Here is a 14,215-nt window from a genome sequence, read left to right as displayed (position 1 = left end):
CAATCTTAGATTTCACACTGCAGATAAACAACTATGGGGCTGTAGGCATACGAAAGCCTTTGCACACTCACATACTAGGAAGTGCACTGGATGAAGTACAGGCATAATTAAAACTTCCAAATGTCCCTATAACAAATCTTCAGTTTTAGAAGCTCAGGCTAACTAATGAGACAGAAAGTCAGTTGTCCTACAAAATATTCTTCCACCTTCACCTTATGTCACCTTCAGTTCTGATAGGTTTCCGGAAACTTTTACGTTTTTATTGACTAGCGTTATTAAAATAAACCTCTTCTACATAAACCAACCTTCAATTTACAGTTAGTGGCCTTCTGACGTCACTTTCTTTATGCCATTTGTCTTTTGAAAATAAAACATGTCTATCTGTCTCCATGCTACTGGCTTCAACTTTCCCAAAATACAACATTAAAATACTGCCGAACTTCATTATTTTTGTGTCTTGGAGAGAAATAGCATCAGCTGCCGAAGCAAAATAAATAAATCTTCGCCAGTCTGTAAGCCACAAACAACCTTGGATTAAAGATTTATAAAGATTATTCCATTCCAAGGCGCTGATCTCACATCAAGCAACAGTACTTACAGCAGTGGCCCTCTATGAGGATGCATAACAGGTGGAGGGGGGAGAGACGACATATCGCTGTACTTGTTCATTCACAATGGAAATTCTATCATCTCTCCTGGTGAGGAATACAATGTCCTGTATGGAATCATTGTACAGACGTATTTAAATGAACCAATGTTATAATAACAACCGTTAGGGTACTTGAGTATTTTTCAAGGACAATGATAAAAGGGGATCCCACTGCTTTTAGAAAAGGGGGGTGTAATTGGGTAAAATGTTTTTTTTTTTTTTTTTTTTTTAACAGATGGGACTTTACAATTATATCATCTAATTTATAAACCAGTGGTGGAACTTTCAGGGTCACAGCCGTCGCACTTGCGACTGGGCCCTGCCGCTCTGCCGCTGTGGGCCCAGTCCCGGCATCTCCCCGTGCACCTCTGGCTGTCAGTTTGCAATGCAGCGGAGGGAGTGGGAGGCGGCGATCGGCAGCTCTATGGTGCCCGTGGGATCTCCCTGGGGCTTGTAGTTGTCCTCCCAAATGCATACAGTGGAGCGGGGAGGGGCCTCTGACACAGAATGTATTAGTTTCACTCTTCAGTGTGTCGCTCTGCTTGTTCACTCTTGCTGATACATGCTCGGGTCAGAGGCCCCTCCCCTCTCCACTGTATACAATCATAAGGGGAACTACAAGCCCCAGGGAAATCCCCTGGTCCACAGGCACCATAGAGTTGCTGATCGCCCCCTTCCACCTCCCCCAGGTGGGGGGGTACAGAGATGTGCTGGAGGTGCACAGACAGCGGAGACCAGCCAGGTACAGGGGGACCTTTGGAAGGTGAGGGCAGCTGTCTGGGGACCCTGATGTAAAGGGGAGGCTCTCTGGGGACCCTGATGCAATGAGGGGGCTCTGGGGACCCTGATGTACACGTACACACACACACATGTGTATGACTTTCTTTACTTCACTGCTATGGGCTCTATGCACAATGAAAACCTACTGGCTTTGTGTAACTAAAAGGCAAGCTTCATCTACACGCCAGTGTGTATACAATTTTTGGGCCATTTTTAGGCAATTTGCCAAGGCACCCCAGGGTGCCCAAGCACCCTGGTTGAAAAAGGCAGATTTAAATCACTAATGACTATACTATATTGACAAAATAACTCACTATTCATTTAAATCACTAATATATTTGGTGTAGGCAGTGATGCATCAATGACTTCTGGTCATGAAAGGATGAACCCTCCAAGAGGTTAGGGGATCTGCCAGTATTGTTCTCCATCTAAAAATGCTAGCTGCCTGGATGTGATGTTGACCTCTTAGCTTCAATGCTTTCAGAGTCACCAACCTACAAGTGAGCAGACCAGGAAATCATAGAGAAATCAGTGAATTAATACACTAAAACAAGCCAGGCAAATAAAAATATTTTTAGAAGAGGAGCTCCACAATGAAAGCTTCCATGTAAAATTAATGGTAAACTGTAGGTGTGAAGCCTTAAAGTGGAGTTCCACCCATAAATATAACATTACATCAGTAGTTTTTAAAAAAATGTCATTAGTCCTTTACGAAAAAAATGTTTTTTTTTAGATGCCTTCAAAGTGTTGTTGCTAGGCAGAATAGTTAATCTTCCCACTTCCTGCACCTAGGTGCTTAATGCACCACACAGACTCCTGGGAATGTAGTGGGTGTAACTTTGCAGGAGTCTGTGCATTCCCCAGTCTCAAAGAATAATGTGACTTGGACAGCACAGGTGCCGAAACCTGATCTGACACTGCTTGTGCAGCACTGAGCATGTGCGAGATTTGCAAGGCTGAAATCCAGGAAGTCATACAGTCTGGCTTCATGATGCCCACACTTAAGATGGCCCCAGCCAATTTCTATTTTATAAAGTGTCTAAATGCTGTAACAACCTAACAACACGGACCTTAGTTTACAGACTAACTTTACTAGAATACATTAAGCTTGTGTATTACAGGGGGATTTATATTTAAAAAGTGAAATTGTGGCCGGAACTCCGCTTTAAGTTCTGCATTGTCCAGCTTGAAAACTGGACAAATAGCAATCCTACTAAATTTCTGGCACCATGTTTTGTCCAAACACCAAAGACAGACTACATCTGCACCATCTATATGTTATTTAGGCTATTGAGATTGGCCTTAGGCCCTGAATTTAGGTGAGGCAGCCGTGATCATTGAGTGGTTTTGCTAAATGATGGAAAGTAAATTGCTGATCTGCATTACTAAGAATAAAACTGTCCTCCACATTTGAGTAGCTGACTGGAGCACAAGTAATCACAACTCCTGTTTTTGTTCCTTCCAATTAATTTCAGAAATGTCATTTTCAAAGCCGTCATACATACAGAGTGGCCAAAATTCCATGCCAGCCCACAACTGCCATAACTGTCCTTGACATTTTATTTAGGTGGTAGAGATACCGAAGTACCCAGGAAAGGCAGATAGATTACAAGCTTTTAAAATTTTACACTAAGGAAGACATGGCGTCTTCCAATTAATGTTTTAATTGATTTGCCTGGGAAATGATGCAAAAAAAATAAAAAATTGACTGTAAAAAATCGTTTGAAGAATGGTGTTTCAAGAAAAAGCTTTAATTGAAAGCCTTGGGAGAGCCCAGTATTTTTCAAAGAGAATACTTTGTTCTGTTAATTAGAAGCAAAAAAGTAAAATAAGCATAAAAATTTCAATGGCGTAGGCAAAGATGAAAAGCGAGAGCTTAAAGTACAGAATGACAGGGAAAAAAAATATATCACCTTTTAAGTTGTTTGGCTGCAGCAAAAACAAAATAAAAGGTACCTTTGTTTGGCTGAAAGTGTTTTTGTACAATGGCAGTTTTAGAAAATATCAGCAAGTAGAAGCATAAAACTACAAAAAAAAATTAAAAAAGGAATATAAATGTTTTTAGTATATCAAATTTAAAGGGAATGCATAATATATATATATATATATATAGTTTTTATTTACCTATTAGGTTCGGGAATAAACACAATTTATTATTTTTAGCCATTATTAAGATGACTTGCTACTTGTTGTGAACAGAGTTAAATGGCAGGATATCAGATTACATACACTCACAAATGAGTCAAGGAAGGGACACGAACCTGTTTTCAATCTTAAATAGCTGTCAAAAGGTGTAGTGCTCTACAGTAGTGCTGGGCTTTATTTATGAGAAAGCCCAGCATGCACTCAGTATTAAATGTTTATTTGTAAACTAATGTTTTTTGTAATTAACAGTAAAATGAAACTAAACAAAACTTAACTCAATTTCCATTAAGGAAATGTTCCTTTCTAAAGCACACTTAAAGTGGATTTTTTTTTATGCCACAATGTAGAGAATAAGATTTCCTATCATCTGTGCCCAGTCTTGCCACACAGTTAATCCAGCTATGAGCAATCCTCTTTTTATTGTTCAGGGAAATAAAACAGACTTCCAGATAAAAACCAAAGTCCTTGCTTGAGTGACAGGTTATTTACATATCTCGTGCACTGCTTGCAGACATACACAGCTTCTGTAAAAAGTGCTCAATTAACATCCCCCTCCCCTCTTCCCTCCAGCTCTATGTATATTATGAAGGCTGTTGCATTTTCTCATGGCACTGAACTGTAAATCACCCCATATTTTGAAAACATTTAATCAAAACACAGGGGAGGGGATGTGAATTGTGCACTTTTTTTCAGAAACAAGGACTTTGGTTTTTATCTGGAAGTCTGTTGTATTTCACTGAACAATAAAAGAGGATTGCTCAGAGCTGGATTAACTCTGTGTGGCAAGACTGGGCACAGATGATAGGAAATCTTATACTCTACACTGTGACATAAAAAATAAATAATTTTTTTGAGGGTTTACATCCACTTTAAGCCACAACATTTAAAAACCAACTGGCAAAATTGACTGTCATTATAAAATATTATAGCATATAGACTGTACATTTTACTTTATTTTTTTGATTTTCAAAGACTGGTAATTAATTAAAGTGGTTCTAAAGGCTAGACATGTTTTACCTTGCATTCCCTACATTAAGGTAAAAAGTGTCCCCATATTTGTAACACCTCCCTCATACTTATCAGAGCCTGATCTTGATCCAGTGCTGCTCACAGAGGCAGCAGTGGGAGTCACAGGCTCCTGCTGCTGCTGCTGCCAATCAAATCCTGTCAGCAGAGGGCAGGGGGCAGGACTGAACCTCTCTGTGTGCAGCAATAGACTCGCACAGTGCAGCCCAGGAGCGAGCCTGCAGGTGTACCCCCATAGGAAGCATCCTCCTATGTTGGCACACAGAGAAGAGGAGGAGCTAAGAGTGCCAGCGGGGGACCCGAGACGAGGAGGCTCAGGGCTGCTCTGTGCAATACCAATGTCATTCTCTGCTACTTTGACTTTTTTGACCCTTTTTCCACTGGAGACCTCCCATGCCCAAAAATAGTTGTAAAATTCTAGGTTACAGCCTATACAGCGCTATAGACATTCAGTACTCAGTACTCAATGTTAGGATAGGGAGAGGAGAGAATTCCATGCTCTGCCATACCTGGAATTATTTTTTATTTTATTTTTTAACAGCAGCAGGCAGTAGGATAGCACATGGAAGGTAATTGCAAACCCTGGATGGTAACTGCAATCTAGGAAATACTTTACTTGGTCCTAAATTACATTTTGCCATAAATGGGCAAAGTCAGATTAGCTTTGACAACAGAAAATATACCAATACACCCAATTGAGTTTTTAGTTTAAAAGATCATCCAATTCACCTATCACCTGCCATCCAGAACAAACTAAAATAAAACTGTCTATAGGTTACAGTATTTTTTGTAGACTTCAGTCCAACTTAAAAACCCACTTAGAGCAGAAAAAACTTAATGAATGTCACTTTAATAAGAAGTAAAGGAAGATTTCTCCAATGGGCACACAGCAATAAAAAATCCTTCTGCCATCCAGTACTTTTTCTAGTGTTTCTGTTTCCATATCAGTAGTCCTAGATTGGGACTCTCTGCACTGTGTGGGATGCTATTATATATATATATATATATATATATCAGAAAATACATTGAGATAGTTCAGTTTTATTGAACACATTGACAATAAAAAAGCACAGACAGAAGCTACAGATAAAAAAATGCACTTGGCAAAAATTGCATTAGCAGTAGGGTAATAATTACCAGAAAACACTTATCTGCCTGTGCCTAGGGCAGCAAGGGGAAGCTTCCAGCAGCAGAAATAACAGGACATGCGCAGGGGGTTTTAGGAGTCTGACATTTCTCTAACATGCAGCCCTTTCCACTATCTCAGCAAGCAGTATAGTCTAATGGGAGCCCCTTATATAAAGCAGACAGCTTGCTGCCATCAGTAGTGCATAATATTAATGTTATTTGGTTGGGGCACCATGCCATTCAATGACAACAATGATGGGGCACCATTCCTCTCACAGATACCAATGATGGGGCACCATTCCTCCCACAAACACCAATGATGGAGGACCATTCCTCCCACAGATACCAACACTAAGGCAATTTTCTGACCTTGAATACCAACAATGGGTCACCTTTCCTCCCAATGATAGTAACAGGGCATTATTCCTTCCACTAAAAGCAATGATTGGGCACTGTTTACTCTCAATGACACACAGGCATTTTCTACTCCCACTGGTCACAGTCAGCCCCCCCCCCCCAAACCCATAAAGCCTCAAGGACTGTAAACTGGCCCTTTGCTCAGAAAGTTTGGAGACCCCAGGTCGATAGCATCAGTTTAAAATTGGTTTGAGATGCTTCGGAGATCCATCAGAATTCATTGACAGGTGCATTTAACCTCCTTCTGACCTGCATTTGACAAACTTTAATCAGTTTTTCCAGCCCCATAGACTTGACACAGGCCCTAGGGAAGTCTGACCTCAAATGTCATGAGAGTTTAACCACTTGCCAACCTGATCACGCAGATATACTGCGACAGGTCGGCTCTCCTGCAAAAAACTGATGTACTTGTACATAAGTCCGCAAAAGCAGGATAGCGGACGCGCACCGCATTAGCATGCCCGTGGGTCCCGCGGATTCGATGTCCGCCGGCGGCCCGTGATCGCCACGAGGAGAGGCAGAATAGGGAACTGCCTATGTAAACAAGGCATTTCCCTGTTTTGCCTAGTGAAAATGTCACTGGTCCCCAAAAAGTGTAATTTGGGGTCAGATTTGTCGACCACAATGTTACAGTCTTGCTAAAAATCGCAGATCGCCGTCATTACCAATAAAAAAAGTCCCTAAATCTATCCCGTAGTTTGTAGGCATGATAGCGATTTTTTTTTTTTTTTTTTACCAAAAATATGTAGAAGAAAATATATCGGCCTAAACTGATGAATACATTCTTTTTTATATATATATATTTTTAGGTATGTATTATAGCAGAAAATTGACGGTCTTTTTTTGTTTATAGTGCAAAAAATATAAACCGCAGAGGTGATAAAATACCACTAAAAGAAAGCTCTATTTGTGGGGAAAAAAAATATGGAAATTTTGTTTGGGCACAGCGTCTCACGACCAAGCAGTTGTCAGTTAAAATTACGCAGTGCCGCATCGCAAAAAATGGCCTGTTCAATAAGGGGGCAAATCCTTCCAATCCTTAAGTGGTTAAAGTATGTCTGTACCTGAAACGTTTAGTTTTTTTTAAAAGAAGAACTATAGGCAAAACTTTTTTTTTTTTTAATTTTGAATTTCCACAATTTCCACATCCTTGCCTTTCAGGTATGACTTTCTCAGACTAGTAAATTGGCTTACTGTCTGAATGTAATGTCTAGTACACACAGTCCTAATGTCAGGGAACATCGACCGGTTCAATAACAAATGGCAGACATTCAGGCCCATGTGTATGGCAGCCGGTGTGACAGAAGTTGGATGTTCGGTCAGCTTCTATTGAACGAGCATGCTGGAAAGACAGCAGCCAACTGGCTCCTGATCAGCGCTCTCAGTCATAAACCGGAATGTTCTGGCAGGGAGGGGGGACATACCCCTATCAGAACACAATAGCTCAGCAGGGATGATCGCTCCACTAACATTGGATCATTGGTGCAGCTGACCGAAGCCGTCTTTTTTTTCCTGTTCAACCTGATGGGTTAAATATTTTTTTAGCAGTGTGTACCAGGCTTAAGGCCCTTAACAAAGCTCCTGACGTAGCCCATTGTGTTGGAGTTCCATTCCATGCTGATCTTTACTACCTTTCAAGACCCAGATGGAAAATCCACTCACCACTAGACATGTGCATTCGTTTTCGTCCGAATGCATTTTCGTCCGAATTTCAGATATTTTCGTTATCGTTTTAACAAACAATAACGAAAGCACAGAAAACGAAAAACAAAAGATCAGACATAAACAAATGCTTTATTTTCGTTTTTGTTGCGGTCGAATGTGCCTAACCTTAACTCTATTAGTCCAATATTATTCTACATAAAGAGAAAAGATTCGACATTGTAGAGACATGAAGAAGAGTTGACATAGAGAGAAAAGATTCGACATAGAGAGAAAAGATTTGACATGAAGAGTCGAAATTATTATTATTATTTTTTTTTTTTTAAGATTCTGTCGAATCTTCTTCTTTTTTTTTTTTTAGAACATTCGACAGACACCATAAGCCTTCAATGACAGATTTGACATAGAGAGACATGAAGATCCGACATAGAGAGACATGAAGAGTCAATTTTTTTTTTTTAAGCCTTCAATGACAGATTCGACCTTAATTTGGATTTTCGGACTAATGCATTTCGGGAGTAACTAAATAAATTTATTTTTCGGACGAAAACGAAATTACGAAACGAAATATTTCAGTGTGCACATGTCTACTCACCACCAGGAAACCCATTTCAGATACAGTTTTCCTGAGTGACTAGCTTCCTGTGTCATTTACAGATGTGGATTGTCCATATAATTCTATGAAAAGTCCACTGATGGGCATATAACACAAAGATGCCACAAACATCCCTTATGATTTTTGTATTTCCTGGTTTTTATATAAATGTAGATATTAAAAATTTGCTCTTTAGAACAACAAATAAATGTGACCCTTACTTGAACAGAAGTAAAAAAACAGCTGGACTGTATGACAGAGGGAAACACAAAATTTGGTGACAACACAGACTCGTTTGGATGGATCAAATGCCTTAAAGTAGAACTATAGGCCAATTTATTTTTTTCATTTTGGATAGAACAGGGAAGGGTTATCTATATCCCTTTTCAGAGATTTCTTTTCACTTCCTGTTCCATAGCCAAACAGGAAGTGAGAAGGATTCCCTGCAAATTAAAGGAATTCCTTAGTGACCCCCAGGCAACCAGAATTAGTGTCCCTATTGGAAGATTTCCCCTCTATTACTTTTCTGGGGACAACCCAAAATTTGGGGTTTTCTTTTACTTTCACTTTCAATGATAACGGTTAACAGGTCAAATAGCGAGGGTGGATGTCGGAAGCACAAACAGCAATAAAAACTGACAAGCGTTCTAATCCCCCGCCACTGTTTCCAAAACAAAAAAAAGAGAGTTTTGCCTTTAGTTATACCTTAAAGTGTGGAAAGAGGGGGTAGTGGGACTTTATATGAAACGCATCACTGGGGAAGAATTATTCAATCAATAATGGTAGATGTAATATTTATTAGTACAAATGAGCATAGTGCACAGTAATATAACATTAATATTAATTCAATAAGTATTGTAAATATTACATCTACCATTATTGGTTAAATCATTCTACCCCAGTGATGCGTTTCATATAAAGTCCCACTACCCCCTCTTTCCCCTTACTTTACAAATAATTGGTGGATGGAGAGCTATACACCTTTATAGTCATGGCTTCATATAAAGTCCCAACATTTTACTTTAAAGTGGTTCTAAAGCCTAAAGGTTATTTTTTTCTATTCTATGCATGAAGGTAAAAAACGTTCTGCATGTTTTGGATGTAAAGAGGTAAAGAGAAGGTGTGACTCAGACAGCCAAGATAGCTTGGGAACAGGACCTAGGACTTATACAGTAGAAGACACCGACTGGGGAGAGATCCTAGAGGGAGTTAAGACAGCATCCCCCAAACTCTCAGACAGACTGACACAGCTGTATATAGTTCACCGTGCATATCTCTCCCCCCTGAGGATGGCAAAGTTTCAACCTACGAGAGACCCTGGGTACCCTATGTGCACCGCAGATATGGGCTCCTTCTTTCATCTTATGTGGCACTGCCCGGATATACAGGCATACTGGTTACAGGTGACGCAATTTCTCCATGACAATATGGGGTCCCCGGTGGGCATGGACCCAAAGTTGTGCCTCCTGGGCTTAATACCGGATGTGGAGGTAGACAAGTACCAGGCTATTTTCATATGTGAAACACTATTTATGGCCAGGAAGGTGATTGCTAAGGTCTGGATGCGAGACAGGGCCCCAACGCTAGAGGAATGGAAAAAGGAAGTGAACATCACTCTCCCCTACAGGAGGATGATCTATGTCCATAAGGGACGACCTCAGAAATTTTCCAGTATATGGGATAGATGGCTAGAAGACGGGGAAACCTGTACAGTTTGAGTTATTACAAAGAGGGATTATGGGCGGTGTGGGCTATTTGTAGGGAAGAGAAATCTAGTTGAATTCATTTCTTGTTTTATGCCTTGTTTTCAATGACTACGGGATCATGTATGTGAGACCCGGTGCGAACCGGACGGATGGCTTAAGAACTACCATGTACCAATGCAAAACTATTGTTTATTCTTGGTCAATGTAAATCCCATGCTGTATATACTTGTATACTTCTTTTACATCAATAAACTTGCATCTTCTGGTTAAAAAAAAAAAGAGGTAAAGAGAAGCTAGAACAATTGTCAATTTTTTTTCCACTTGTGTCCTGGTTGGGGAGATGTTTTAGGTTCCGTTATCCACTCTACACAAATTGCCATTTTTTCCTCAAAAGTAGGATGTCACATTTAATGAAAATTATGGGAAGCCAGACAACAACAAACATAATAGTAATATGGGGAACAGTTAGAACTTCTACAGTGTTTTTTTTAGGTTATTGTTCTTCTGCACTCTTGAAACCTGTTCTCCTCCTCTTTGGGTGGCAGAAAATAGGGGGGGGGGGGGTAACTCTCACCAACAGCAGTAAAAACCAGGCACGTGTTCTTACTAAAAAAAAAAAAAAAAACATCCGCTTTACTGTTAATAGATTTGGAAGCGGATATCTTTCTGGTTAGCACTTCTAAATCTTGACTGGAAGAGCCTACCACTGGGAGTGCAAATACCTTCATGAATGTCCTCAAAGGCCCACTCCTGACCCTAAACCAACACAATCCTTTTCATATTTCCAATTGGAGTTGGGCAAAGCCTATTACACTTGGCAGCACTGCACAGCAGAATTGAAGAAGGGCAAATACCATTTTATTTTTTGGCACAGGTTTCCTTTAAGCCACTAACTAGGTAAAAACTTTCGATACATGCAATTTCCAAGAGAAAAATAAAACACATTTGGGTTAATATCTTGTTACTTTACCCCAGAAATAATTTCACAAATTAAAAAAAAAATACAGATCAGGATAAAGTAGCAGTGATGTGTCATGTGTATTTTACACCAGTAATACCTTCTGAAGAGCAGTTCTGCCCGCAAGCTGTCTGCAGAATATAGAACATCTCCCGGGCAAGTTTGCCACCTTGCAGCAGGGTAGTCAGCAGAAAAGAGACAGAAGAAGCAGACGCAGAAAGAAGAGAAAGAGGTAAGTCAAACAAGATTTAGAGTCATTAGTTCACTGAATGAGACAACATGGAAGAGAAAGGTGAAACAGAACAAAAAGATTTGGGATATTAGCAGAAGCGTAGCAAACATAATACATGGCATTTCAGAGGCTGCCTAACAAGCTAGTAAACCTCAAAGTTTACATTGTTACTAACATAAATGGTTAGCATTGTATTAATTAGTATCAGACATACATTTCAATAAGCAGAACAAAACCAGGGTACTACTGTGTGATACCTTTGAAGAGTGACTTTCTAATTTCAATATTATTAAGAATGGGTTGGCTTTGAGTCTAATGAGAAATATAAAATATATGTTGTACTATAACTCTGCAGTTTTTTTTTTTAATTCAAAAATCCAAAAAAATATATATATTCTTTTACGGTCTTAACCTGAAGCCCATCTGACATGTTGTCACCTTAACATAGATCTAAACTCAATCAATTCTACAGATTTCATTAAAACAATACCTGCGAAAGCCGTTGTTCAGGAACGTCCCGTTAAGAAGTGACTTCCGTCTTCCAGCTGTGCTCCTATGTTGTCACCCTATCACACGTTCCCCTGTCGGAGACGACAGTTGGCTCTGTCGTTACACATTATGCAGAAGTTGGTCTAAAACAGCCTTTCTCAACCAGGGTTAATGATTCCTTCACCAATGGTGGAATGATCACCCACCTGACGGTACCTGTATAGTTCTGATGCCAATGTCACTTGATAGATCCAATGGAATCTTGTCTTATGTCATATCTCACACCACTAACATTAGTACTCTTTAAAGATGTCTGTAGGGTGGCATTCTTGATATTAACCACCAACGTAAAGGGACATTCAAGTGACAGCCAATGTAAGACTGCATTTCTCCACTGACCACTATGTAAGGGGGGTACTGACAACTTACCTAAAGGCCTCCATTTCTCACTGACCTACAATCTGCACCACCTTCGTCTCTTTTAAAATAATTTGTCACATAGCACAGGGGAGTGTTAAATATGATTTGTGATCAAATATGCTAGGTATGCCACTTTTTTATATTTATTAATATGTCTACAACTTACTGATCCTAATATTGTACCATAAGCTGTAGATATAATACTTTTTTGCAGGAGTTCCCAGAGACCTGAGAATGATGTCAAGACTTCCTCCATGGTAAAAAAGGTTGAGAAAGGCTGGTCTAGAAGAACGAAGTGCACATGTTAAAACTGGAGTGTGTGAAAGTAGACAGGAAGCCCAGTGTTTATGATGCACAGTGCTTTAGAAAATTTGAGGGCTTAGATTCAATCAAAGACAGGTATAGAAACAACCAAAACTCCAAAAAACATGCTCCCCGGTTGCACAGCTAAGTCTCCTTCTGATCAAGAAAATAAAAACAAGATGATAACTAAAGGAAAATTACCAGTATGTTACCAAATGAAGCGCTGTGGAAAAGATAATTAGATGTCCTTATCACCATGTAGGTACTTTCCATCTGGGGTCACTGTAAAAAGCTGTCAGCAAATGGAGACTTGCCATGCACCACCACAAATGAATATGGTGGCATTAACACCATGTTACTAGTATGTGGCTTTCTTTCACTGAAATGGGTCAGGAAAGCAACAGGGCTTTGACTGTGTAAACAGGACACTAACAGGTATGCCTATTCTGTAGCTAGGTAAGAAGTAACACATCTTTTTTTTTATAGGCTAACTCAATTTAAAAGTGATATTTCAAGTTGCATGTCTGTCGACAAGTTGACTCACATACCATTAATTAATGCCAATTCCAATGGCAAGATATCCCCAACAGTCTCCATGATGTTGGTCAACTGTCATAGGCACAACAAAGCTAAATGACAAAAGTACACTTCCTCAACGTTTTTTTTTTTTATAATGGCAATCCATTGGGGGGTTCCAATGGGTAGTCCAAATACAAGAACCTTCGCTAGGCCCTTAAAGTTCCTGAAACTGAACTCTGGTTCAAACTTTCATTCCTAACTCAAAAATACCTTCTATTGTTCTCTGCCTTCTCCAAATTTCCTATTTTTTTTTAGCTGCTGTGATCTGACTTCCTGTAAAAGCGTGGCTACTGTCCCATTGTATGTAGGGACTTAGCCACTTGCTTGCTCCAAAGATGGACTAGGGACTATGAGCTATTAGATTTGTAGTGTGCATAGAGTAGTACAAATGACCGTGATTAATGTGAATTGCTCCTCCCACACAGTAGTGAGAACAGAAACTTAGAGGTTCAGAAACGAACAAAGGACATTGCAAAGAGGCAGACACATAGATTGCAGGGCTATTAGGTAGTGGATGTGCATGGACTATTTTTGGAGATTGTTTAGTATCACCTTGAGGAATAAAGCAGCCACATGATTAGTTATGTGGTTTAACCCACTGGTGCCACACATAAACCAAAATATAAATTCTAGGTAGATACTGAAATTTTGATTCAAGATCAGTTCCTGTCTGTTTTTTGCTGTTTTACCTCTTCTAAGCGGCTACGAGTATGCAACTGGTTAGTGAGTTCACAAAAACGTGAAAGAACTTTATAATGATAATGTAAGAGATGTGTTACCACAAAATACTTGAACCACAAAAATAAAATACAAATACTAGACATTAATTTCTACCACCTAAGCGATCACCTTACCTTCTACATCAAACCACAAAGGTATATTTGAAGGCTGCACCGTGACCACTCCCACAATTTCGGTCACTTTGTCACTTTCCATGATGGTGAAATTGTAAAATGGTTCGTCAAAGGTGAGAGGGATCGGTGACGGAGGAGGTTTCTTAATCCATTCAATATGCAGACGAGCAGTAGAAGACTTTTGTGGGCGGCCATTATCTACAGCTTTTATCTGCAAGAAACACGCATTGTTTTTAACATGTACACTTATGTCCCTCATTTGTTCATTGCAC

The 14,215-nt window shown here is 39.7% G+C and overlaps 1 protein-coding gene across 6 annotated transcripts in view; it reads right to left on the bottom strand.

The window, feature by feature from the left end:
* Window positions 1-14,215, bottom strand: part of FAT3 (FAT atypical cadherin 3) — a 573,478-nt gene that overhangs the window by 230,899 nt on the left and 328,364 nt on the right. For 4 of the 6 annotated variants that reach the window (XM_040340131.1, XM_040340132.1, XM_040340133.1 and 1 more), the window contains exons 5-6: window positions 13,944-14,154; window positions 11,167-11,235 (exon numbers count right to left, since the gene is read on the bottom strand). In XM_040340131.1, coding sequence (XP_040196065.1) covers window positions 11,167-11,235; window positions 13,944-14,154 — 280 coding nt within the window. The remainder of the gene's footprint in view (window positions 1-11,166; window positions 11,236-13,943; window positions 14,155-14,215) is intronic. The other 2 variants (XM_040340134.1, XM_040340137.1) reach the window with 1 other exon arrangement.

This window comes from Rana temporaria, chromosome 2, assembly GCF_905171775.1.
Source record: "Rana temporaria chromosome 2, aRanTem1.1, whole genome shotgun sequence".
NCBI lineage: Eukaryota > Metazoa > Chordata > Amphibia > Anura > Ranidae > Rana > Rana temporaria.
The sequence above is the reverse complement of the archived record's forward strand: the minus strand, read 5'-3'. Positions and strand labels throughout refer to the sequence as shown.